Source organism: Perognathus longimembris, chromosome 5, assembly GCF_023159225.1.
Source record: "Perognathus longimembris pacificus isolate PPM17 chromosome 5, ASM2315922v1, whole genome shotgun sequence".
Lineage (NCBI taxonomy): Eukaryota > Metazoa > Chordata > Mammalia > Rodentia > Heteromyidae > Perognathus > Perognathus longimembris.
In genome coordinates this window covers 61140685-61166523 of record NC_063165.1, presented here as the reverse complement: position 1 = coordinate 61166523, position 25839 = coordinate 61140685, and the positions used below count along the sequence as shown (strand labels likewise).

Genomic DNA, 25839 nt, shown 5'->3' with positions numbered 1-25839 from the left:
TCTAGTAGTCTCAAACTTCAAATAGGTTCTGGGACCCCAAAACAGTAAAAGGTTTGGGACAAAAATACTGTTTGTCTGGTAATTGCAAAATGGCTTCTCCCTTTGTAGGGGTGGGAGCTGCCTGTAAGAGCTAGTTATCTATGCTCAGCCCAGCACTGACCACTGCTAAGGAACGTTCACACCACTCTCTAATGCACATTCACCTACAGACATTCTCACAGTGCAAATCAGGGGAAGTCTATCCCATAATCATCTTTGTTCTGTGTATGAAGACAAACAGAACACTGCAGGGCTTTTGTATTTGATGCCTCCTAGGCTACAGATTCTGGCTCCCAGGAAGGACTGGGTTTGAGCCTCCTGAATAAAGTTATTTTCTACAACTCCCAGACTCTCAGCATTTGTTCTCACTTTACAGCCACTCACTGTATTTTCATTTTTATTTTTATTATTTTTTTTTTTTGCCAGTCCTGGGCCTTGGACTCAGGGCCTGAGCACTGTCCCTGGCTTCTTTTTGCTCAAGGCTAGCACTCTTCCACTTGAGCCACAGCGCCACTTCTGGCCGTTTTCTATATATGTGGTGCTGAGGAATCCAACGTAGGGCTTCATGTATATGAGGCAAGCACTCTTGCCACTAGGCCATATTCCCAGCCCTATATTTTCTATTCTTCAGTGATGTTTATCTCCAGGAAATGAGGCAGGTTTTTTATTCAGGAATGAATTGAGCTTTATTCAGACAATTTATTTCAATGAACATGAAAACTATATTTCCTAGCACTGTAGAAAAATGTTCTGCAGGATCAGCAATCACTCATGAAAGAACAAAGTAACTGTCCAACATTCCATCCTCACAACTGTGTGGCCACTGGAAAGTAGGCAGTTTCCAGGACCCAATAAAGCTGTAAAACTGGGACCTGAACTATGTCTCCTTGTGTAGTAGTACTAAGCTACATATGTAACATGCTTTTCTTTTTTTTTTTTGGCCAGTCCTGGGGCTTGGACTCAGGGCCTGAGCACTGTCCCTGGCTTCTTCTTGCTCAAGGCTAGCACTCTTCCACTTGAGCCACAGCGCCACTTCTGGCCATTTTCTGTATATGTGGTGCTGGGGAATCGAACCTAGGGCCTCATGTATACGAGGCAAGCACTCTTGCCACTAGGCCATATCCCCAGCCCCTGTAACATGCTTTTAACTAGTAGCTTTTTGGGTTTTTGGAGATACTATGTAGCCCAAGCTAGCCTGGAACTTGCCATTCTCCTCTCTTAAGCTATTTTTGTTTGTTGGTTTGTTTTTTGCTTTTTGGTTGGGCAAGGGGCTTGCACTTGGGTACTCTCTCTCCCTGAGCTCTTTTGAAAAGCTACCATTCTACCACTCTGAGCTACAGAACTACTTTCAGTTTTCTGGTGGTTAATTGTAGATAAGAATCTCACACCTTTGGGGGCTGGGTATATGGCCTAGTGGTAAAGTGCTCGCCTCACATACATGGAGCTCTAGGTTCCATTACTCAGTACCACATATATAGAAAAAGGCAGAAGCGGTGCTGTGGCTCAAGCGGTAGAGTGCTAGCCTTGAACAAAAAGAAGCCAAGGACAGTGCTCAGGTCTTGAGTTCAAGCCCCCGGACTGGCAAAAAAACAAAACAAAACAAAAGAGTCTCACAGCCTTTCCTACCCAGGCTGGCTTTGAGCTGTGATCCTCAGATCTCAGCCTCCTTTTAGTTAGGCATTAACTAGCCTCCTAGCTAGGATTACAAACATAAGCTACCAGCGCGGCTTGCCTTAACCTCTTGAGCATTGAGATTTTAAAGGTATGTACCACCATGCTGGGCTCAGCTAGTAACTTCTTTTGGTTAGTCTTGGGGCTTGACCTCAGGGCCTGGGCACTATCCCTGAGCTTTTTTGCTCAATGGTAGTGTTCTACTACTTGAGTCACAGCTATACTGCCTGTGCTTTTTTTTCTCTCTGTGTCTGGGTAGCTAAATTAACATCATCTGTGGACTACAATTTTTATTTTAAGCATCTGAATTTTGAGCTATCAGTTGAAAAGTAACTTAATGAGTATGATTGTTAGTAACTCATACCTGTAATTCCAGGTTTTTGCTGGTTAACTAGAGGTAAGAGTCTCAGACTTTCCTGACCAGGCTGGCTTTGAACCATGATCTTCAGATCTCAGTCTCCTGAGCAGCTCGGATTAAAAGCATAAGCTAGTAATTTTTAATAGGTTCATGTTTAGAAGGCCATCTTGCCTACTACAACCAATTATCAGAGTGCCTTCTTTTCCATGTTGAGGAATTTGAAACCTTATAAATTATGTCTTTATTCTGAACTCTTTCCCCCTTTACCTTTGGCCAGGAGCAAGCAGGAACATAGAAATAAAAAATAATTTTAATGTTCATGGAATATCTGAATACTTACTGTCTTAAAACTACTGTATTTCCAGGTGCTGGTAGCTCACACCTATAATCCTAACTACTAGAAGGCTAAGATCTGACAATCAAGATTAAAAGCCAGTTGTAGTAAACAAATCCAGGAGAGTCTAATGTCCAAATCACCAGCAAAAAAAAAGCTGAAGGTGTAGGCATGGCCTAAGTAATAAGACTGAGAGTTCAAGGCCCAGTTCTGGCACAGAGAAGAAAACATATTTATGATGTTCATGATAAATAAAGCAGACTGCCTATGAGACAGTTCATTCTCTATGAATTTTCCTAAGAGAATCTTTAAAATCCCTAAGATTATGTGAGACTCTATTACCTAAACTATCTTACTCAGTTTCTCTTTAGGTATCACACTTAGTAATATAGAAGGGGGAAAATAATCCTCCCCATTCTGCACATGTGGAAACTAGATCAGTGAGATTAAGGGACTTTTTCAAGGGCCAAAAGCAAGTGACTGAATTTGCACTTTGCTTTTCTAGGCTAAGGCAACAATAATCTTATACCACATTGTCTTTAATATCAAGATCTTGTGATGGATTTTTCTGTGACTCTAGCTTTAGGCAACTTTTTTTCCTATCCTGTTAAAAGGCATAGCACTCCATGCTTTAGAGGAATAATAAGGACAACAGGAAGAAATATAGTGTTTTCTGTGCATGTGTAGCACTATTTCTATGCTGGTGGTTCTCAAGCCTGAGCACACACAAAGATCACTTGGAGTGTTTGATTTCTGAGCTCTTCTCTCAAAATGCCTCGATGGGTCTATGGTACCCCTAAAAATCTGTATTTTGCTGGACATCAGTGGCTCACACCTGCAATCCTAACTAGAGCTGTGGCTCAAGTGGTAGATGAGGAGCCTTGAGCATAAAAACTCAGGGATAGCTCCTAGGACTTGAGTTCAAGCCCCAGGGTTGGCATAAAAGAAAAATGTTTTAAAAGTACTATTAGAGATTCTTAGCATAAGAGCCCTACTTGTTGGGAAACACACTAGAAATCTAGCTTTCTCATACAGTTTTCCCAATCTTCAGCACATTGAAAACTCAGTAGGACAATCTCATTTATTACCTTGTTCCACATTCTCCACTGTCCCATACTGAGCCAGCAGTCCATCCAATACCTGTTAAAGAAAGCGCCAGTGTCAGAATGGAAGAACAGGGCATACTCACAAAAAAATGATACAGTGATTTCCCTGGGGCAAATAAAGCAAACAAGGACAGACACAGAGAATTTAATCATTGATATTTCAAGTTTTCATTAAAAACAGAACTGAGGAAATATAAATGTGCAGGACTTTGTTCACTGGCTCCTAAGTAATCTCATTAAGGTGACAGCACAGAACTGGGAACTGGGAACATTCACACTCATGGTGATGGTTGGAACTGCTCTTGAAAAGCACAATGCAGCACAAGGCTCACTTCTCCTTCTTGGGAGATTTAATAGTTCTTCCTTCAGCTCTCCTCCAGAGATCTGCTTGTTTTACAAAGTAATGGTATATGAATGTTTGAAACTTTCCATGATTAAAAAAGTTCCTTTTTTAAAGTAATGAAAACATTAGTTAAAACATTCTGTTTCCTTTAAGGCTATTTTGATTTCCTCTGAGTGGGGAATAAAACATGGGGCAATCTATTCTTAAATAAGCAATAAGGCCTCTCCCCATAGTCTATCTTATTTTACATTAAGATAGCAATCTTAGAAGATGTTTTAGAGCTCTGAAAATATGTCATAGCAACTAACTCAAAACATAAAACCTTCTCAGACTAATAAAGAACTTTCTATTCTGTTGGTCTCCTACCACCACCCCCATCAGAATTGGAAAAGGTAAAATCCCTTGCCAAATCATGTGATAAAAGCCACCAAACGTGTACTTTTTGCTTCACAGCTTGTTTGTTGGTGCTTGCTGGCCTGGTACTTGAGAAAGCAGATTGGAAGAGAGCTAAGTACATTCAATACAATGGAAAGAACAAATAAACCGCCCAACTCATGATGGACCATATAGGTGGGCACTGAGGGAAGGTGGGACCCAGAGGATTCCTACACAGGAAAGGGAACTAAAACCAGAAGAAAATGTCTTGTGTAATCTCTTAGTGACATGGGCTTACTTACCTCCCACTGCAGGTGAGGAGGGATGTTTCGAATCTGAATTTTCCTGCTCCTGTAGAAATAAAACCACAACCAATAACACTTTCAGCAGGACACCAACTTCAACAAAATATGCATAACTGAATCCATTTTCTTTCTGCGCTTCTCAAGGTATCCACAGAAGACTACCTACTGTGAATCACGAGCACCATGTTCTAAGATTTTCAATTATTTGGAAGAAAAATTCCAAAAAATTCTAACAAGCTAAAGAAACAATAATTAGATACAGATTTACCTTTTTGATTTCTGACCAAAATGGTTAGAGTTTAAGTTATCATATAGCCCAAAGGGTACCTAGGTTCAAACATGATAAGTGAAGTCACACATCATCAGTTTTAATGAAATTAGATAAAAAAATAATAATACATTCCAGAGAAGATCATGAAAATTGCCCCCCAACAATAACCTTTTTCTTTCTGTGTTTCTTTCCATTTTCTTGATGCAAATGTTTCATACAGTAACATTTGTAGGGCTGAAGTAGTGACTCAAGTAGTAGAGCACCAGCTGAGCAAGCAAAAGGCCCTGAGCTCAAACACCAATTCCATGCCCACTCCCAAAAAGGAGACAGTCTACAGAAACATTTGCATATCCTCTACAATCTCTGTATTTTACTTTTCCTCTGGAGTGGCAATGTCCGGGAGTTCTTTCTCTGTCAGAGAGCTCTCTAGCCAGAGAGCTTACTCCTATTTTGTGTCAATGACTGCCCCATATCCATTTTACCATTCCCTATCTGTGGACATTTTCATTCAAAGGAGGTCATTATCACATACTACTGGTCCAATGTCTCTGAATGATTTCCATTGTTCCTATTGTTATGTAAGCATTCAAATTAGATTTAAAAAATAAAAAGGAAATTTTTTATCTCTTAAGAGCATGCTAAATCCTGAAAAAGAAGCATAGCTTGGATTATTTTTTTCTTCCATTCTAACTAAAACTAGAACAACATCTAAAGCCAGTACTGTGATCTGAATTCAGGGCTTTGCGCTTGCTGAGCTTGCTGGCTGGGCTGGTTCTCTACCACTTGAACCATTCTATTACCGTAGCTTTTTATTGGTTATTTTGGAGATGGTCTGCTGTAGACTTTTTCTGTCTTCAAACCTCACCCCTCCAGATCTCAGCTTCCTGAGTGGTTAGGATTACAGGAATGAGTCACATACACCTGGCCCAAAGATGCTCTTTAATATAAAAAATACTCTGGCAGGGCTAGGGATATGGCCTAGAGGCAAGAGTGCTTACCTCGTATACATGAAGCCCTGAGTTCGATTCCCCAGCACCACATATATAGAAAGTGGCCCGAAGTGGCGCTGTGGCTCAAGTGGCAGAGTGCTAGCCTTGAGCAGAAAGAAGCCATGGACAGTGTTCAGGCCCTGAGTCCAAGCCACAGGACTAGCAAGAGCAAAACAAAACAAAACAAAAAATACTCTGGCATTTTCCTTTTCGATTTGAGACTCAGAGATATAGAATTTCTGCCAGCATACTACAATGGGACAGAGCAATAGCCCAGATTCTAGACTGCCAGGACAAGAAGAGGGGAGTAGCCCAGGAACATCTCTCCTGGAAAACTGGCTACTTGGACTCTATATTCTAGTTAGCTGGTGTTATAGTTATGAGTGGACCATCAAATTGTAAATAACCACAAAATACACTTAACTTTAACTCATCAAAGGAATTAGCTTGAAAGTTTTCAAGGCCTTTTCATATACAAATGCTTTTAGGTTGCTCTATGTAAGTATTATTGTATTTGTACTGTAGATGCCCAGAGGTAATAGAAAGGTTCTCAGTGAATCTGAGGTAAATATGATATCTGTTATTATGAATTTCAAGGGCCTAGCAGAAATTATTTTGTTATCATAGAATTTGTTGGTAAAATAAGTATGTAACTGTCTGATGAAACACAAATCATATTTAACAATTGGCCAATCTTTGTGAAAATGAAAAACTGCATTTTTTCTTAAAAACAACACCCACTTGCATGTGAGAATGTTAACACCTTGGTGTTCAGGCATAAGGTTTGATCTGCTGCCTTGAGGGTCCTTAACCCAAGTCTTGACCACAATGGAAAGAGTTTGTATAGGAAACAAGTTAGCAGGAATTGTGGAAATTCGACTAATAAGGATCCCATGTTCTGTATGAAAATGACCTTAGGAGCTCAAGCAAATGGGCAAGAAGGGATACAGAGAAGCAGGAGAACCCTATGAGAAAGTCCTTTGGGGTTTAATGAGGGATTTAATCCAGGTAGGTTCCATTTGTTTTTCTCCATAGCTACTCTGAACTTTATTAGGTGACACAGGGTCCTTATCTTAAAGGGAAATTACAGTACCTTAGAAACCATGTTGTCCGTACAGAGTCAGGAATGCTGACTCCAAGAGCTGAAACCACAAGAACTCCCAGCCCTACTTCCCTCAAGTTCAATAGTCAGATTCTACTGTAATCCACACACTCAGGATGTTTGAGGTATTTATGTTTCCCAATTCTCACTCGTTTGAAAAGTTCTCCTTAAAACCTCTGAGCATTTTGTGCTAAGTTGAACTATGACTTGGGCTACTAAGGGGAAGAAAATAAATTCCTGGTGGCAGCCAAGTCCATTCCTCTACGTACTTATTGAAGTCCTCCCTCTCCCTCTATCACACATACATCCACACAGTGGGAATGGCAACAGTGTTATGGCCCAATCATAAAACAATTCAGTCAGATGCCATGGTGATCCCTGGTAAAGGGGAACTACAGTCATGAATTTAGTAATTTCCCTTGTTCTCTAACTCATGCCTACAAAACACCCCAAACTCCAAGTCGTCCCAAAAATTCATGCTTTCTGAGTGTTCAGGGTCAGGATCACTATTTAAATGGAACAGGTATGGGTGAATAAATGTCTTATATGTGTATTTGTGCTGATGTAACAAAATACTGTAAACTGAGTGGCTTATAAACAATACAAATTTGTTTCTCAGAGTTCTGAAGTGAAAGAGAAGGTGACAGTATCCAGTAAGGGCATCATCCACAGTGGAGGGCAAGAGTGATAGGGAGACTGAGGGACCACATCTCTTAAAATCATCACTTTGGGGATTAGGATTTCAACCAATTAATTGGGGGGTGGGGAAACACAAATCTTGAATTAAAGAATAAGCAATAGTCTAGGACCTCATAATTCATTCATCTCCTCCTTCCCTCTCAAAGGGCCCCACTGACTTACAAAAATACTCTAACTCTCAGAGGAGTAACTCTCAGAGGAGTAAAACAATTTCAGGTTTCCTTTTGAAGGGACCCTTAAGATTCCTAACCTCTGTTGAAGTGGAAAGGGAAAGGAGAAAAAGTCAATTGGATGATCACACAATCAGAGGTGAGGAGATAGATTGGATGGACTGAGGTACTTAATTTACTCCAAAACTAGGATTCTATAGATATTTTGGGAAAAGTCATTTCTTAGGCTGGGAATGTGGTTTAGTGATAGGATGTTTGCCTAGTATTCTTGAAGCTCTGGGTTTGATTCCTCAGTACTACGTAAACAGAAAAGGGCAGAAGTGGTGCTGTGGCTCAAGTGGTAGAATGCTAGCCTTGAGCAAAAGAAGCTCAGGGGCAGTGCCCAGGCCCAGAGTTCAAGCCCTAGGACTGGACAGACAGACAGACAGACAGACAGACAGACAGACAGACAGACACACACACACACACACACACACACACACACACACAAACATACACCATTTCTCATTAGTAAAACAGATAGATGACCTGATTTCCCAAGATTCAATACAATGACTCTGTAAAAACGAAACTGAAATTTAACATTCCCATCCATTCAGGTTTTTTTTCCTTAGGTGGAGTGGTGATGGTGGTGAAAGACCTCTTTTTATTTATTTATGTACGTACATATTTACTGATGTATATGTGTATATATTGCCAGTCCTGAGGCTTGAACTCAGGGCCTGAGCCCCATCCCTGAGGGTTTTTTTGTTTGTTTGTTTTTGTTTTTGCTGAAGTCTACTACCTTACCGCCTGGACCACAGCTCCACTTCTGGCTTTTTTGAGGGAAAGGAATTAATTGGAGATAAGAGTCTCAAGAACTTTCCTGCTCAGGCTGGCTTTGAACCACAATCCTCAGATCTCAGCCTCCAGAGAGCTAGGAATCCAGGAATGAGTCACCAGTGCCTAGCTAAGGGCCCCTATTATTAGAATAATGATAAGCAATAAAACTATTTGAACTGAAAGACTAAAAAATCTAAATAAATAATTATTCAAAGAAAGGTAAATATTTTTCTTTATCAAAGACCTTTTCAGGCAATTGGCAGAAAATACTGACACAGGAAAATCATGATATGCTTAGGAAGGTTTGTGTATAATTCCTTATTGAAAATCTCTCCTATCCACTATCATTCCTTTTCAACTAATTTTTTTTTGGGGGGGGGGTTGGTTGTGGGGCTCGAACTCTGGGCCAGGGTGCTGTCCCTGAAGCTAGCGGTCTACCTACCACTTGAGCCACAGTGGTCCAGGTTTTTGGTGGTTAAATTGAGATAAGATTCTCAAGGACTTTCCTGCTGCAGCTGGATCTCCAGAGCTCGGCCTCCACTGTAGACAGGATTACAGGCATGAGCCACTGATGCCAGGCTTCAACTAATTTTTCTGACAATATAAAGAAACACTGCTTGAGCTCTAATTTCACCAGAACATCTCTAAACACTTCATTCACAGAATGCTGCGTCTTCCCATTCCTGCAAGTTTATATAATGGATAAAGTTTAATGAAGTTTCAAGACAGATCCAAAATATTCTTTACAGTTTTCTGTTTTGTTCTGGTACTGGGGCTTGAACTCAGGTTCAAGGGCTTGAACTCTAGGTACTGTTCTGGAGCCTTTTCATTCAAGGCTGGTGCCTTGGACGGTATATGGTTATTTTATTTTTTTTTAATACTGCAAATAAAGGATATTCACAGCTGTTAGAACTTGTCCATCCCCTAAGAATATGGCTGGTGAGGTGAACCATGAATGTGACAAACCTCCCACAAGACCTAGAAATGAACTGCCATGCCCCACACAGAAGACTCAGTGGATACAGGTGAAATGTAGGACAGCATAACATACCCAGCAACGTTAGTTTCCTGCTCAGAGGTGATTTTCCTTCTACTGTCTTCCTCAGAAAAGGGAACCTTGCAGCCCTGAAACTGGGTGTAAATAAAGATTTACCTCTCTCTGTGGCTGTGTGCAACCTACCACTGAGGCAGTCAACTGCTGAGTCCTCAGTTCCCTGACCTGTAGCTGACAGGTACACTTAGCCAACAAATCACATACCTCTTAAATTAAAAAAAAAAAAAACACCTGGCCACGGGGTGCCAGTACCCCATGCCTATAATCCTAGCTTCTCAGGAGGCTGAGATTTGAGGATTGAGGTTCGAAGACAGCCTAGGCAGGAAAGTCCACAAGACTCTTACCTCCAACTAACCACCAAAAAAACCTGAAGTTGAGCTGTGGCTCAAGTGGCAGAGTGCTAGCCTTGAACAAAAAAAGTTCAGAGGTAGCACACAGCCGAGAATTCAAGCCCCCAAACCAGCACATTGAAATAACAACAACAACAACAACAAAACTACATGGGCCAACTGCTATACTTTCCACAGGTATTTACCACACTTCTTGAGTGATAAATAGGCTCATTAAATATACAATGTAAGTGGTGCTGTAGCCCAAAGTGGTAGGACACTAGAAATGAGTGAAAAAGCTCAGGAGAGTCACCAGGCCCTGAGTTCAAGCCCCACAACAGACAGGAAAAAAAAAGATATGTTTAGGAAGGTGGGAGAAAAATGAAGGAGAGGGTAACAAGTTGGACAAGAAATGTACTCACTTTCTAATGTATGTAACCCTTTGTACTTCACCTTGACAATAAAAAATTAAAATAAAAAAACGCACAATGTACTAGGAGTGTTTAGATTATAGAAAGTATAAATACAAATAAATGGCATAACTTTTTTGTTTGTTTTGTTTTGGGCAGTACTAGGGTTTGAGCTGGGCTTTGGACCTGCTAGCAGGTGCGTGACCTGTGAGTCATGCCTCTAGTCTCAATTTTTCACTGTTTACTTCTGAGATGCAGTAATACTTCCTGCTGAGTAAGTAAGGGAACCACAATCTGCCCATTTTAGGCTTCCTTTAATTGCTGCGATGATAGGTGCATACCACTGCATCTAACTTCTCTCCACTGAGATGGAGTCTTACAGAGATTTTGGCTCAAGCTGCCCTGATACCAGGATCTCATCCTACCAAGAAGCCAGGATTACTGGCCTTATCTATGAGTACATGGCCATAATTCATTTATTAAAAAATAAGCAAACTACAAGTATTATTTTAAAAATATACACGAATAAGGTCTCTATCAAAGTAATGCCTTTAGAAGATTGCATATAATTCTGATAATTGCTCTGTATGTGTGCTGATACTGGGGCTTGAACATGGGGTCTGAATGCTGTCCCTGAGCTTTATCACACAAAACTGGCATTCCACCACTTGAGCCACACCTCTACTTCCAACTTTTGGCAGGTTATCTGGAAATGAGAGACTTTTCTGCCCCTGCTGGCTTCAGAATCCCAGGATCCTCAGATCTCAGCCTCCTTAACAGCTAGGATTACAGGTATGAGCTATTGGCTCCTGGCTCTCTAATACATTAAAAATTTTCTTTTAAGATATTTTCTGAAATATCTACCCTATAAACATTGATGTAATTGATGTGCCTCTCTTTTCCTTTCCCTCCCTCTTTCCAGAAACAAAACAGAACTCTCTCTGTGCCCCTGCTATCAGTGGACAGCAATCCTCTGGGTAATGGATGCCAGAACTGCTGGGCTGGACACCATACTCATGCCATAAGGGATGTTACTCTGACTCTCTTTCAAGGGCTGATGAGAAGAAGCAACACAGGAAAGATCTCACCCTTCACTGTCTTGAGCTCCCTGGGCCCGGTTAGGGAGATGGCATTCATTTGTGGACATGTTGCACAGGGGAAGCCAGCCCCATCTGTGTCGGCTCATTGTCAGAATGGATTGTGGGCACACTCTTCTTTTCCAGGTCATGCCAGGTGCCACCACAATAAAAATTTCCCCTTAAGTAAAGGCTGAGAGGAAGAAGCACCGCCTGGAAGGATCCAGATTCCAACAGCTCTCAGCTGGTGCCTTCTTTGTAACATTCATCACAACCCGCTATAACCTTCTGTTTGTATTTCTGCTGCCAAGCCCTGGGATTTATCTTAGGTAGTCAATATTTAAACTTCAAATAGCAGCAAAGGCTGCATTATAAACCCATGTCACCATGCCTCTTAACTAAATCCACTATCATAAACCAGGTCATTGGGATGTAAAAGGCCTGATGTCCATATCTAACTAGGTTTTCTGCAGGCCCTTGAAGTCCATGGAGCTCTAAGAGGGAACTCATTCATGGAGGGCTAGACACCCCTGTCTATCAATAGGAGACATGTGACTTTGGCACATGATTCCATTTCTCTGGGGCCATATGGCCTCTTTCTCAGATCCTCCAGTGTCAAGAGTTCTCCAAGCACTGCCTACTGTCTTCCCTCAAGGACATAAGACCTGCCTCTCCCTCTGTGGAGGCAGTACAAGTGTCGCATTGCCCAGTGCATATGGACAATGTGAAGATTTTATTTCTGTGCTTGAGTGGTTTATTCTGAGAAGCAGACTAAAATTTAAAAATGTCCATTCAATGTCAGAGATAGGCTGTAATCCACACGCCAAGAAAACTGGTGTGTAAAACCTAAAAGAAAAGAACCCCATGGCAAAAAACTTGTAAAAATATTTATAGCAAACAAACGTTCTCAGAGAAGGACTGTGTGCCAGCAGGACTGCACACAGCAGTCAAAGACAAAGCAGCACATGATCAACTGCCTAAAGTTAATGAGGGAAATGCAAAATGCAAACACAGGAAGTGACACACAGGCACCTGAGTCCACAGAGCATAAGCATGTGACACACCTTTGTCCTAGCCTTCCCCTGAGAAAAGCCCATGATAGTACTGCAGAGAGGGGACCACTGAAATCTGCTATACGAGATGGAGGAAAGGAAGAACAAGAATGATGTTTTCTATTCACTTCACTGACTTCACACTGTGCTAAGACAACTCAGAGGGAAATGCAGAGAAAAGCCCATTACTATAAGTCTCTGTTTGCCAGGAACTCAGACTAGGGGGTGAGGAAGATGGGACACCAAAACTACCATCCAAGGTATATTGCCAATGATAAAATGGTAATGGTGGAGCCGGCTTTTTACAAAGCATTTCTGCACACATCATCCCATTTAATCCTCACCTTGGTAAGAAGATCAGAAGAGAATTTAAGTAACTTATCCATAATCCTTTAGCTCCAATGCAGTCAGGTTAATTACAGACATGTCACATGTACTACTGTAACAATGGTAAGAGACTTTGACTTTGAACTTGCAGGGGTTCCAAGGACAATGATAACACACAAATGAATATCCATGCTCAAGACAGACACAGTAATACATGCTTTATGTGCACTAGCACTAATGCTTAAAAGAGCCTTCACACTGGCACTGGGGTGGTCCAGACAGCGTTGCTAGCTGGCTCTCACTTGCTGCATGAATGCAGGTGGGTATTAACAGTTTTTCCACTTTTCAGGTTGGAGAATTTGAGGACAAGAATCTGAATACAGATCTGTCTGACATTAAGTCACTAGTCTCACTATAGCCTATTTTTAACTGCTAAGGTGATATAACAAAAGGGAAGCTGCAAGAGATGCATTCAACTAGCTCCAGTGAGCTGTGGGGGTGGATTTGTCTTCATTAATTTATTAGTTGGTTAACATTTTTAATATGTTCACTATACAAATGAATTGCAAATTTCATTGGAAATTCTGTGTGTGTGTGTGTGTGTGTGTGTGTGTGTGTGTGTGTGTGTGTGCGTGTCTGTCTGTCTGTCTGTCTTTGGGCTTGAATTAAGTCTGGGTACTGTCCCTGAGCTTTTTTGCTCAAAGTTAGCACTCTACCAGTTGAGCCACAGCCCTACTTCTGGCTTTTTAGTCATTAATTGGAGAGACAAGGAATCTCGTGGACTTTCTTGCCCTGGCTGGCTTTGAACCATGATCCTCAGGTCTCAGCCTCCTGAGTAAACAGAATTACAGATGTGAACCACCAGCACCCAGCTTAATGCTTTTTCTAAAATCTATTTTCCAGGGCTGGGTATGTGGCTTAGTGATAGAGTGCTTGTCTAGCATGCATGAAGCCCTGGGTCCAATTCTCAGTAACACATAAAAAGAAAAGGCCAGAAGTAGCGCTGGGGCTCAAGTGGTAGAGTGCTAGCCTTGAGCAAAAGAAGCTCAGGGACAGTGCCCAGGCCGTGAGTTCAAGTCCCAGGACTGACAAATAAATAGATAAGTTCTAAAAATAAAACCTATTTTCCAAGTCTTTCCATTTCCTTAAAAATAGTGTAATTTCATTCTCTCTGATAGAAGCATAGAATTCTACTGTGTATCTATACCACATTTTCCTGATCCATTCATCCACTGAGAGGCATTTGGGTTGATTCCATCTTATGGTAAACAATCCTGCAATGAACAAGGTTGTGTTGGTGGCTTTAGTATGGCCTTGTTTGTGGTCTATTGGATAACTGCCCAGGGGTGGAACTGCTGGGTCATATGGAATCTCTATTATGTTTAGTCTTTTGAGGAACCTCCATTCTAATTAGGCAAGTAAGCCAGACCCAAAGAAACATAGGTTGTATGGTTTCCCTCATTTGTAGTAATTAGAATGTGCCTACAAATCTACAAGTAAACACAATGGATGGCAAAAGGCAAAAAAACTATACTTGGACATGATAAATTAAATAGGACTCTAAACATAGTAAGTCCAAAGAAGGACATTCTTAGAAGAGGATCACCAAGGCTCAATAGCTATATGCATGACCATATAAAATTATGTTTATCAAAATGAACCCCAAGAAATGGAAACAAGAGGTTTTTTTTGTTATTTTGCTTTTGGGTTTTTTTTTCCCCTCCTTTGTCGCTGTTTTTTATTTCTGTACCTTTTGTCTTGTATGTAAGTTTATCTGTTTGGGAAAGGTAAAGGGGAGCACAAAAACTGTGGAACAAAGGGTGAACAAATGCAGCAGTGGTACATACTAGGTATAATGTTGAAAATGAACTATACAACAGGTGGGGGAAGAGGACTTTGGAAGAAAAAAAATGGGAGAAAACTAAGCAGCACCGTCAAAAAGAACTGTATTCATTACCTCACTTATGTAACTGTAACACCTTTCTGTACATCACCTTTTCAATAAAAATAAATAAATAAATAATAAAAAGGGAAGTTGAGAAAATCAAATAATAAAACCTATTTTTCACTCTGCTTTCCTCTAGACTAAATGTGTCCTATCTACTGCTTCCATCTGAGAATTCAGGAACTCCCATCAAGTAACTTCCTCTGTCCCTGGGGCCAGCATTCCTGGATTTCATGTTAGCCTTTTCCTTAGCTCTTCCTGATGACAAAGAAAGCTCTGTTAGGGCTGGGGATATGGCCTAGTGGCAAGAGTGCCTGCCTCGGATACACGAGGCTCTAGGTTCGATTCCCCAGCACCACATATACAGAAAACGGCCAGAAGCGGCGCTGTGGCTCAAGTGGCAGAGTGCTAGCCTTGAGCGGGAAGAAGCCAGGGACAGTGCTCAGTCCCTGAGTCCAAGGCCCAGGACTGGCCAAAAAAAAAAAGAAAGAAAGCTCTGTTAGCAAGTCAGAGAGCTTTGCTCTTCTGTGTATGAGACATTTTTCTCCAGGTAGCAGATATCCCTTCTACGTATCAACATCCACTCAACAAGAGCCAGACTCGTGGCAGGTGAGTGTTTGTTTATTCCCATTTTGCAAGGAATAAAACTGAAGTATAAGAAGAGGAAACTGCTGGGCATTGGTGACTCACACTTATAATAAATATTAGCTTACCCAGGAGAATCTCAGTTCAAAGCCAACTCAAGCAGAAAAGCCCATGAGATTCTTATCTCCAATTAATGAGCAAAATGCCAGAAGTGGGGCTGACTGAAGTGGTAGAATACCAGCCTTGAGCAAAAACAAATAAACAACAACAACAAAAAACAACAACACATGAAGGGACAGCACCCTAGCCCTCCAGAGGTCAAGCCCCAGCACTGTCTCACACACACACACACACACACACACACACACACACACACACACACACACACACATAACAAATTAAAAAATAAAGAGCAGGAAATCACTACCAAGACATGCCATAGAAGCAAGATAGGAAAGCAATTCAACTTCATGAGTTATTTTAAAAAAACAAAGAAAAGGACTACAATGAGAACTGAAGCACACCTTAACACAGCACTGCTTCATTTTTCTGACTGCCAACTATGAAATGACCCCAAAAGAAGCAATAGTGATGGATTTAAGTTTTTAATTTTCTGTCATTTTGTGCTTTCTGAAGGAAGTTACAAAGATCTTGGAAATAGGTGGAGAGAGAAAAGGTAAATTAAAAGACCTACATGATCCAAAACTAATTGAACTAAGAAAAACCAAGATGGGTATGGAGGGCTCACACCTGTAATCCTAGGTACTCAGGAGACTAAGATCTGAGAATCATGGTTCAAAGGCGGCCTAGGCAGAAAAGTCTATAAGACTTATTTCAATTAACCAGCAAAAATCCAGGCATGTAGTTAGGACTCAAGTGGTAGCGTATCAGCCTTGTGTGAAAAAACCAAGCAAGATCATGAGACCCTGAGTTCAAGTCCTAGTAACAGCAAAGAAGGTGAGGGGAAGATGGAAAGGGGAGGAGAGGGACAGTCTGGTGGGGCTGCACAGAGCCTCTCTCTGTTCATATTGGAAAGCAGCAGGAATAGTCTCTTCACATCAGGGCTGGTAGGTGGAAAATTCCAGCCCCATGATATGTAAGTAATTTTATTAATACGTAAGATGTGTGCATTACATATACACACAGAAATGCACACATGTCCATATGCAAATAAATATTTAAGCTTAATTACATGGCTATAACTGAGTCATAAACATCTTAATCAGGTGTTTCCAAGACCAGGCTTGATTGTAACAAAGGGAAAGCTGTCAGCCATAAAACATGATTTCATCTCATCTTCAAAGGGATAGGTCATTTTTGTCCTGCTGTTGCTGATTAAGAGTTGAAAATTGTTGAAATGTCTCTTACAGGCTAGAGAGAAAAGAATAAAATCCAGTGAAAACTGTTGTCTTGTAAATTAGGATCTGTTTGGATTTATGTGGGAAAACATCTGTGAACTGTAGACATGTTTATGATTCCATCAAATATAGTCAGCTACACCAGGTGCATAACCAAAATTACCAAAACAACTAAGTTTCTATTCCTTGGAAATGATGACAGTGGATATTTTTAACACTGGGAACTCACTGCATGGTTTCATAGCAGCCTGCAGTCAAAAAGCTTATCAGAAAGAGTCATCTTCACAGAGTACTAGGGTTGTGAAGGCTCTCAGGAAACATTCAGCACTCAGGAGTGATTTCCTCAAAGACATACAGTAACGGGCTTTAGGACAAGAAGCCATGGATCTGTTAGCCTCAAGATCTCGAAAGCTTCTTCCCACCCCAATGTCTCTGTTGGTGTAATCAAGCAAGGGAAACTCCTGGTGCTCAGGTACTATGTTCCAGGCTGCACAGCAGCCTCTCAGGGGGACATTACCTCTCATACTCTACTCTAAGCAGGCATGCAGCTCCTTCTCTGCTGGAACTTTCAGGCTACTGAGGGTTCCTTGAACAAGATAGCAGTCTTCAGGGATGTGAGTAAGAATCAGATCTAAATTTCTTTTGGCAGGGGGGAGAATAGAAGAAGATGCTAGGGATTTGAACTTGGGGTCTTATACTTGTTTGGCAGGCACTCTACCACTTGAGCCATACCTCCAATGTTCTTTTGCTTTTAAGTAGGGTCTTGCTTTTTGCCTGGACTGGCGCATACCACATTTCTCTTACTGATACTTCCTGAGTAGTTGGGATGACCTGGGCAAGGTTGATTGTGATGGAGTTTTGAAAAAGAAATTTTTTTTTGCCTGAGCTAGCATTGAACTCACCTCAGCCTCCTGAATAGCTATGATTACAGATGACAGCCATCATACCCAACTCTGACCTAAATTTTAAAAGAAAGGACAGACGTCCACGTAGAAAAGGGAACATGTAGCTCCATGACAGGCTGCTTGCCTGACATGCATGAGGCCCAAGGTTAAACCCTGGCATTACCAAGCCAACTGACCAACTGACAGACTGATAGACCAACCAAAAAATTGGGGACAAAGAAAAAACATTCTGCTTGTAAAGGGAATCGGAAAAATAAGATTGGGGGTAACCCCACGAGGGCTACATAGGTTTAGTACAGGCAAACTTAGGGAAGCCAGAAGAGCACAAAACCAGTGCAAAAAAACTGTGCTGCTAAATGGGGCTATGATAAGCAGGAGATCTGAGTAAACACATTATAGAGCTAAGGAGTCCTAAGTGGGCACCAAGACACAGATCAGGAAAGAAGTCAAAGAGAAAGACAGCCTTCCAGAGAGGTCAGGAGCAAAAGCAGTCAGTTGAGGTCTGACACAGAGATAGTCTCTGAGGTCATCCTATGGATTCTTCTTGGCCCCCAGAGGTAGGGCCAGGTAACCAAACTGGCTTAGCCAGCAGAAGTCTTGGTTTCCCTTAAGTTGGGAGCCCTCGGGGCTACAAGTAGACAGGTGAGAGGTAAGAGTGTGAACAAAGAAAAAGGATAAAATGGTTATTGCCCTTTCCTCTGTCTATGTACCTGAGCTTGCTGCCCTGATAGTGGTAGAGACAGTACAGCCTAGAGGTTGAGGCTAGAATCAGAGGTTCAAGTTTGAAGCCCACCCATCTGTTTCAGTGACCTTTTGCAGAGTTGCTTTAATTTCACTGGCTCAGAATTGTTAGATTGGACAAAAATGCATTTCAGTTTATGCCACTTAACCTGGGCTTGCTACAATGTAGTAACAGGTCATGTACACAAAGGAAACAAAGGGCCCTGGAACGGTTTGAGAGTGAAGAAAAAACAAAACAAAGTATTCCAGAAGGCCAGTCTGAGTGTGGTAGGCTGAGACTAGAGACAGGCACACTCACAGAATACCAACCATGAGATGCAGACAATGTTGATGGGTGTGGTATGGGATTACAGGGCACAGATTAGATGTGGAGATTTGAGGAAAAGAAAATTTCAAATGACTCTAAGGTCTGAACTAATGGCAGAACCTCTGACAGAATTATGTTCATCCAGAAGGGGAATTTTTTTCCTACTGTATAGTGAGTGTTGAGGAGAGAAAGTAAATTCCATTCTACATATGGTTAACCTGCATCAAGTCTGGACAATCTAACAAGTGTCCAAAAAGAAGTTGGAAATAGGGCTGGGGATATAGCCTAGTGGCAAGAGTGCCTGCCTCGGATACACAAGGCCCTAGGTTCGATTCCCCAGCACCACATATGCAGAAAACGGCCAGAAGCGGCGCTGTGGCTCAAGTGGCAGAGTGCTAGCCTTGAGCGGGAAGAAGCCAGGGACAGTGCTCAGGCCCTGAGTCCAAGGCCCAGGACTGGCCAAAAAAAAAAAAAAAAAAAGAAGTTGGAAATTCAGGACAAAAACACTGGTTTGGGCTAAAACCTTGAAAAAGGTGCTGAGAAAAGGTCTCAGAGTTGCAAATGGCTATGTTTAGGAAAAACTGGTAAGAGGGAGCAAGCAGCTGATCAAAGAGGCAGAATTCTTTTTTTTTTTTTTTTTACAGTGGTAAACAGTTTTTATTCAGGCAATGAAACATGGAAAAAATATATTAATCATTATAATTTCATTTGTGTGAGTATAACTTTTACAAATATTTACTTGACATATAAAAAGGGAGTTACTATGAATATAAAATCTATGTAGATGAGGAGTCCAGAAGCTTCCGCCCTCCCCGCGGGTGGGGACGGGGTGGGAGCCGGTGTGCAATAGGCATTTACTTGTTGGCACGGCGTACAATGGGGATCTATTGGCAAACACACACTTGCTAACAGCAACACTGAAAAGTTTACTGCTATCTCTGAGAGTTAAACTGTCCCGAGGCCGGGAAGGCCCGAGGCTGAGAAGGAGCCCAAGGCGGTGGTGCGACCTACATGCTGAAAGAGGCAGAATTCTAAGAGCATAATGTCACAGCCAACTTTTGGAAGGGTGTGATATCATTTTTAGTGCCAAATGCCAGAGAAAGGTCAAGGAGAGAAATGACTGACACAAGAGATAGAAACCTAGCAGATGGGGAAGGGAGCCAGGATTAGAGGAGGCCTGGGCTACCCCTGCCCACAAGGGAAATAGAACCAACTGAAGAATTCATGACTTGTTACAAAGCCGGTTTTGTACCTTCCACTGTCCCTCAGTCTCCATTCAGGAAGTTTCCTGAGTCTGCAAAGGTAAAGTGAGCAGGAACTGTTCAAATAAGGAGGTGACAGGCACCTTTCTAAAGGCATAAAGTAAGTATAGGAACTTTAGCCACTTACCTATCTCACAAAGATAAAAGTGCAGATTAGCCTCCAATAAAGAGCTTTGAGTTCTACCACTGGAGCAGATCTGATTCCTATCTTTCAGCCTTTAAGATCACAACTCTCCACATTTGTGGAACTCAACCACATTCCTGGGAGATAGAAAGTAACTGTCCACAGAGGAAACAATGACCACACACACAGCCACTCAAAAGCCAAAGCAAGATTAGAAGAAGGCCTGCCTGCGTTACAGGGAAGTCCTGTTGGCTGGATTCCTTTTGTGTCAGTAGTAAGCTTTTTTTTATCTCTAACATACAGAAGCTTGTTTCTAGGAAGGCTGTGAAAATAGGTTCCTTAATGGTCATAAGGAGCTCAGAAACTCAAAGGGATAAATATGAAAAAAGGAAAAAAAATGGGCATAGCCACCTCAATTGTAGGAATTAAAAAAGAAAAAGAAATTCCAGGAACGATGGGGATTCTAATAACTGCAAGGGAGATGGAGCCCTGGGGAAGGGTGGCAGCCAGAAGACAGCAGGCAATGGAGGTGGGGAAGAGTCTTGGAGAGCTGTGTGCCAGCAGGGCTCTGTACTTGGTTCCCTCCTGCTTTCACTGTGGACAGACAGCTACATAAAATAGCTGGGTTGCACTGGGATTCTGCTCTAAAGAAAGACAGTAATTGGATTACACACTGGTGGAATTTGTGAACAAAAAGGCAGTATGGAAGATCAGAGCTCTTCAGGGGTTCCCAAAAACGGTGAAAGGAAAGGTTACATTTTTTGTTGTTTGGTGTTCAGAGCCAGGACACTCTCTTAGTTTTTCACTAAAGGCTAAATGCTGTCCCACCGGGGCCACTCTTCTACTTCTGGCTTGTTGCTGGTTAAGTGGAGATAAGAGTCTCTTAAATTTCTCTGCCTAGCTGGCTTTGAACCTTGATTCTCAGATCTCAGCCACCTGAGACGCTAGGGTTACAAATGGGAGCCACTGGCACTGAATAGAGATTACTATTTAGTAGCATAGCAAATCCTTTACGTTTTTTTCTAAACACTTCAAAACTTCTTAATAAAAGAAAGCAATGATGCTGCTTGGATAGGAGGTAGGGTCTTGTTATAAATTAAGAGGTGGAGTTTAAAATAAATAAAGCTGGCACAGGGAAGGCAATAGGCATTTAATGAGTGCCTGGGGTAGGCCATTTTGTTTAATACTTAGAAACCCCTCATAAAATACCAGCATTCCTATTTTACAGAGACCTAAACAGAGGCTTAGAAAGGGTAAACGCTGTGATTGAGACTGGAACCCTTACAGGCCTGACTCCAGAGCACTGCAGTCCTTCCACATATTGAACCACCTAACCTTTCAATAGTCAAAAGTTCAACATCGAGAAAGTCTGAACTAATGATATTTGTTGTAGTACCCCAGGTGACTGCCCCTAGGACTGGAGACTTCCCCCAAGTCTCCATTACTTATGCCAGATTCATGTATGCAATTCATACACAACAAAGCAGTAGTCAGAGCAACCTGGGTGAATAAGAGCAAGGTTACCGTTTCCCCTTCCTATCCTTGGGGAACCTCACTCAGCACTCTCACCTATATGAGTGATGACTAGGGGATCCTTACTATTCCACATAATTTCCTGCCCTGACTTAGGTAGCAAAAGATGTTAGGTTAGCCAGACAAACTAACCCCTTTTAAACTGTTACCTTGAACTTTACTACCATAAGGGCAACAAAGGAGTAATTGCAATGGGAGATGTCTCAGACATCTAGAAGACAGAAAGAAGAGACAACTTCAGGACAAAGAGATCTTCAAATGTTTCTCCAACCAATCAATCAGCTGCTCCTGCAATTAATAGCTGCTGAACCCTAAAATACTCATTTATGGGTTGAAACTGCTGGGTAGACTGAAGAAATTGATTGAAGCAAGTACCATTATTATACTCATTTTACAGAGGGGGAACAGTCCCTGAGAGGCTCAATAACCACTTTTATCTCTCAAAGCCAATAAGTAGCACAAGCTAGTCACACTGACTACTCACTCTTGTTACTACTGATACAGGCCATTCTGAAAATAGGACCTGAAGATCCAAGGGGTACACAAAGCTAAAGTGACACACCTAATTATATATAAGATGTTAAACACATTTACACTATCATGATATTTTCACAGATGATGCAAAAGACATGAAGGATGAAACTGCAGTCATGTTAAGCATGGCACTGAACCACAAGGCCTTACATTCTTCTGTGATGTACTCTTTTTTCTTTTTTTGTTGTTGGTTTTTTTGTTAGTCCTGGGCCTTGAACTCAGGGCCTGAGCACTGTCCCTGGCTTCTTTTTGCTCAAGGCTAGCACTCTGCCACTTGAGCCATAGCGCCACTTCTGGCTTTTTTTTTTTCTTTTTAATATATGTGGTGCTGGGGAATCGACCCCAGGGCTTCATGTATATGAGCCAAGCATTCTTGCCACTAGGCCATATTCCCAACCCTGTGATGTTGAGAGGTAAAGTAAACCCCATTTTCAGGCAGCCCCTATTTTGTTGTCTGTTTAAACTATGAGTAACCCAGGCCACCAATTATCCCGGCTAGCAGAACAAGCTTATTAGGGCCCAGCTGGTCAGGAAACTCCCAGCTTAACTCTAACCACCTAGGAATCCTTAACTCTAACCACCCCGGAATACCTGGAGCCCTGGACCAATCAGATTTGTACCCGTATCCTAATCTTGCTTGAACACCTGATTGCTGTAACTTTGGGTTTTTGCCTTCATAAGCTCTGTGAAATCTCAGCTCAGGGCGTTCCTCCTAACCTCCGCTGTATCTGGCTCTCGGTGGTCTTCTTGGGGGGTTTTCTCGTGACATGGGCATAACAATGTACTCTTGCTATAGGGAAAAATGGCAACTTTCTCTTAAAACTGCCTTTGTTGAGTTGGAGGTATCTTTGTCCAGGTCTTTTAAAACACAGGGTGAAATCTGAGGGAAAATGGGAGGAGGAATGGAATGGAATGGAATGAATGGAAAGCGGGTGAAAAAATAGAGTAGAGGGGCCCAACAGCTGGAATGGACATTGATGAAAGTGAACTAAGCAACTCAAGGGCAGTGGGGGGGAGGGAAGAAATGAGAGAAAACGAGGGAACAGATGATACTAAGCAAAAGGAAAGAAATGTACATATCACTAGACCCAGAAGAAATGGTTTAAAAAAGTTGGTTTTATTGTTAATGTTGGTAGAGTTCATAAACTTTGTAGATTAGAATGACAATATCCATCATTGGGAAGGTAAAACTGTATACTGTGAAATTTATGTGGTTACTTAATCTCAATAAAGAGAAAAGAAACCACAGGGTGAAAAAAATGGAAAAAGTATGCATAAAACATCTGCTGCCTGCTGAAGTTATCATGTTTCAAGGAAAGATAATTGGATGATGGAACTGTGAGCTGAAATAGCTAGTTTTTTCGGGGGGAAACCATTGCTAAGACTGACTGCTGTGCTGACTCAGAATTGGGTATGTGGTAGGTATTTTCTTGAAAATGAATGAAGTGAGCCTGTTGTTTCAAGAAAAACAATCTCCAGTCTTTGTTTCCAACAATGAAATTTGACCCTCTCAAGCAAAACTTTAAAATTTTAGAAAACTCATATTCATTTGCATGAGCTTGTAGCTTCCCCATATTTGGGGTGAAACTGGTCATGACAATTTGGGTGCCTGAGACTTATTAGTGTCAACATTTGGAAGATCTGAATAACACAATGAGCAAGTATTTTCCAAATTACTCATGTATAATGTTAAAAGACTTTAATGTAAAACTATATTGCACTTAAGTGCCAGTGGCTCCCACCTATAATCCTAGCTACTCAGGTAACTTGAGATCTGAGGATTGCAGTTCAAAGTCAGCCCTGGTAGAAAGACCATGAGACTCTTATACCCAATTAACCACCAAAAAGCCAGAAGTGGAGCTGTAGCTCAAAGTGGTAGAGCACTAGCCTTTTGTATAAAAGCTTAGGGGCACCACCCAAGCCTTCAGTTCAAGCTCTGGACCAGTACCAAAAAAAAAAAAAAAAAAAGTATATGAAAGTGATTCATATGGTTCGAGATACTAAATGGCAACTACCCACTAACAAACTACTACTTAATACTTTGCTCAATACTCAGCACAGAGTGAAATGCAGGAAAGATTTGTTCAGTTGATGAAACCAATAACTTTTTAACATGCACCAAGCTATTTTCCAATAGAAACTTGGCTTCTTCAGAAGAAGACTAAGTTGCCCAGCTAAGAGAGACATAATAGGATTTTTGGTCTTTCTCAGAATATTATTAAATGACATTTTGACTACTAAGTCTTGTTAGATTGATGTTGATCTTGATACTGTAAAGCTGAAACCCAAACCAATCAAATACTTCTAAAACAGCCAAGTTTGAAAAATATTTTTAATAAGACAAAAAGTATATAAATCCAGTTATAAAATCACTAGTGTAGCTTGTACTGCTGCACCAGGGACTTTGTAGCTCCAGGAAGAAGAAATATTTTCTTCTCTAATTTAATGTAAGGGATGTGTGGAAATAAAGGATGTTGAGTCAATGATCCCTGAGATCATCACAGATAATGCAATGTGTGTCATGAGAAACACTTCTTTTTAGGATGATGATACTGTCACACACACACACACACTCACAATGTCCTCCTATCCTGTTGCTCATCCTGTTTCTTCCATTCCTTCCACTGCAGCTGTCTCTGCTGCTATCTCAACTTTCACCAAGGAACTTGAGGAGCCTATGATGAAGCTGATAGGCATCAGACAAACTGTGACTGGATACTAGTGGCGCACATCTGTAATCCTAGCTACGCAGGAGGCTGAGATCTGAGGATCAGGTTCAAAGCCACCCATATGGGCAGGAAAGTCCTTGAGACTCTTATGGAAGTGGCACTATGGCTCAAAGTGATAGAGTGCTAGCCTTGAGCAAAAGAGGTCAGGGACAGTACCCAGGCCCTGAGTTCAAGCCTAAGGATGAATTCAAGCCTCAGGACTGACCAAAAAAAAAAGACACCCTGACACCCTGGGACCCTCTCAGGCTCTGCCAAAGAATGTGACCTTCATATTTCCTTATTCATGGAGTGAAGGTTTGAAAATCACCTATGCTCATAAAGACAGAGCAGAAAATAGTACGTGACTGAGAAACCACATTTCTTCAATTAATTTCTGTATGTTTCAGGAAGAGGGACCCAAAGTCAAAGACAGAGGAGTGGCTTAAAGACTGTCAGTCTTTAAGCTGGACATCATTTATTGCATGAGACTCTACCACATATTTGTTTTTTTTTAATTTATTTATTAATTGAACACAAATTTTTTGACAAGGTGTTGTGCAAAAAGGGTACAGTTACATAGTAGGGCAGTGAATACATTTCTTGTGATATCTTACGTCCTGTTTTTCTATCTCTTCTCTAGGTCAGACATATATACAATATACAATGTATCAAGAACATATACAGTAGCCACGTGGCCTCACCCAAGAAAGTTCGCCTAGGGCTTTAAATGTAATGTCGATATTAGACCATATGTCGACAGTAGTCTTATATGAACGTACATACATAGCTTTTGAGCTATTGTATTCCCCTGAGAGGTCAATTTTTAACCTTTATATGTTGAGTAATTGTTTGGTTTTAGTTACATACTGTTGGGTCGCTGCCCCAATCCTGTGGGGAGTACTATTTGACAAGCAGTTTTTGGTTTCCCAGACTTGGTCTCTACTGTCTCTCCGTGTCCCTTTGTTAACAGTCATATATCAGGGAGATCATGCCCCTTTGTTTTCT

General features: G+C 41.4%; 1 protein-coding gene across 1 annotated transcript in view; it reads right to left on the bottom strand.

Annotated features, from left to right (window-relative positions):
• Igf2bp2 (insulin like growth factor 2 mRNA binding protein 2) overlaps positions 1 to 25839 on the bottom strand; it is a 152996-nt gene that overhangs the window by 37209 nt on the left and 89948 nt on the right. Inside the window, exons 3-4 of the mRNA XM_048347006.1 lie at positions 4529 to 4577; positions 3491 to 3542 (exon numbers count right to left, since the gene is read on the bottom strand). Coding sequence (XP_048202963.1) covers positions 3491 to 3542; positions 4529 to 4577 — 101 coding nt within the window. The remainder of the gene's footprint in view (positions 1 to 3490; positions 3543 to 4528; positions 4578 to 25839) is intronic.